The 1859-nt window shown below is 50.0% G+C and overlaps 1 protein-coding gene across 1 annotated transcript; it reads left to right on the top strand.

Annotated features, from left to right (window-relative positions):
• The first annotated feature begins 228 nt into the window (after positions 1–228).
• LOC119389468 (stomatin-like protein 2, mitochondrial) lies at positions 229–1459 on the top strand. Its single transcript, XM_037656752.2, has one exon. It carries the CDS (start codon positions 354–356, stop codon positions 1428–1430), a length of 1077 nt encoding a protein of 358 aa, XP_037512680.1. The 5' UTR covers positions 229–353; the 3' UTR covers positions 1431–1459.
• Positions 1460–1859: the final 400 nt, after the last annotated feature.

Genomic DNA, 1859 nt, shown 5'->3' with positions numbered 1-1859 from the left:
ATTTCCTACCTGCCGGTGCCCATGACCGATGCTACTGGGGAATGAGAGAGCCTTGTCTGGCCTTGTCTAACTACACTAACCATCGGAGTGAACGAATTTGATACTAAAATTAAGCCAAAATGAAAACAGCGGCCTAAATTTGGAATTTAAGTCTACAGCTAATGAAGTGAGTGTCTACAGATACATTAGTCCCGCTATCTCTGGCAGTCGGGAGTTCACAACAAGCAGCAACTCTGTGCAAGCAAGAGGAGAAGCATTTTGCGGCGTGATGTTTTGCCGGTGACCGATTCGACTGAGGCTGAGGTGTTCAAAGGGTCCTTTTTCGATTATTAAGGAAATTAAGTCGCGCAAGCATGTATTCTGTGATTAGAGCAACACCCTGCAGAACTCTCCTGCGCAGCGTCGTGTCAACGACTACCCGTTGCTCACGGCAGAGGTCCACTACTCCCATCAACACTGTGATTATGTTTGTACCTCAACAAGAAGCATGGGTGGTCGAGAGGATGGGAAAGTTCTCGCGAATACTGGAGCCCGGCTTGAACTTACTGCTTCCCGTAATAGACCGCGTACGCTATGTCCAGTCGCTCAAAGAAATAGCCATCGACATCCCGCAGCAGTCTGCCATAACGCTAGACAACGTGACGCTCAACATCGACGGAGTTCTCTACCTGAAAGTGGTGGACCCTTATCGGGCGAGCTACGGCGTCGAGGACCCTGAATTCGCCATAACGCAGCTGGCGCAGACGACGATGCGCTCCGAGCTCGGCAAGATAGCGCTCGACAGCGTCTTCAAGGAGCGCGAGTCTCTCAACATCGCCATTGTGGATGCCATTAACAAGGCGAGTGGTGCGTGGGGTATCGTGTGCTTGCGCTACGAGATCCGCGACATACGCCTGCCACAGCGGGTCCACGAAGCGATGCAGATGCAGGTCGAAGCTGAGCGAAAGAAGAGGGCAGCAGTTCTGGAGTCTGAAGGAATAAGAGAAGCAGATATCAACGTCGCCGAGGGCAAGCGCCGTGCGCGCATTCTCGCCTCTGAAGCCGAGAAGATGGAGCTCATTAACAAGGCGCAGGGTGAGGCTAACGCCACGCTGGCCAAAGCTGAGGCCAAGGCCAAGGCCCTTAGCAGAATAGCCGGCTCCTTGCAACAACCAGTCGGTGGCAATGCCGCGTCATTTATGGTGGCCGAGCAGTATGTGCAAGCCTTCAAGAGTCTCGCCAAGGAAGGCAACACCATCATCCTTCCTGCCAACACGGGTGACGTGACGTCGTCTGTAGTCCAGGCCATGGCCATCTACAAGAACCTCGCCCGCCCTGTAAAAACAACGCAGACAGGTACTACAGATCAGTCCATGGATAGCTTGGCGGAGTACATGAGTGACGAGGAGGACAGGAAAGATGCCACTGACCCCACGAAACACCAAACATAAAGCCTCGCATTAAATATTGTTATGTTCTTCTTTGAATCAGTGTTGCAGCCTAAGTTGGCCGTAGAATTTGTTTAAACACCTGTGTTCACAGCAAGAGTACACGGACAAAGGTTTCCAATGATAATCTGTGGACACACATGCACTTTGCAAACAGTGGTCGCACTTACGTTTGTTGGCATGTAATTAAATATTGTAATGTTAGCATGTTATAATGGCTGTATTGCACATTAAATTTGTAATTGCCGTCAGCAAAAGCTTGCTGCATGAAGCATGGTTGATGTATTGTTTTGTACTTGGCATACCATACGGTGCAGCAAGTCTCTTTTGTGTCTGCCCCATTTGTGAGTGCTTCAGTTTTTTTATGCATTGTATGCATTGCCAACTAGTGATACGCTCTACATTAAATGTGTAGGCAATCGGCAAGTCGAC

Source organism: Rhipicephalus sanguineus, chromosome 4, assembly GCF_013339695.2.
Source record: "Rhipicephalus sanguineus isolate Rsan-2018 chromosome 4, BIME_Rsan_1.4, whole genome shotgun sequence".
Taxonomy (NCBI): Eukaryota; Metazoa; Arthropoda; class Arachnida; order Ixodida; family Ixodidae; genus Rhipicephalus; species Rhipicephalus sanguineus.
This window is presented reverse-complemented; position numbering and strand designations above follow the sequence as displayed.

Excerpts from the sequence above, each read along its gene's own strand:
- LOC119389468 (XM_037656752.2), top strand. The coding sequence starts at position 354 with ATGTATTCTGTGATTAGAGCAACACCCTGCAGAACTCTCCTGCGCAGC.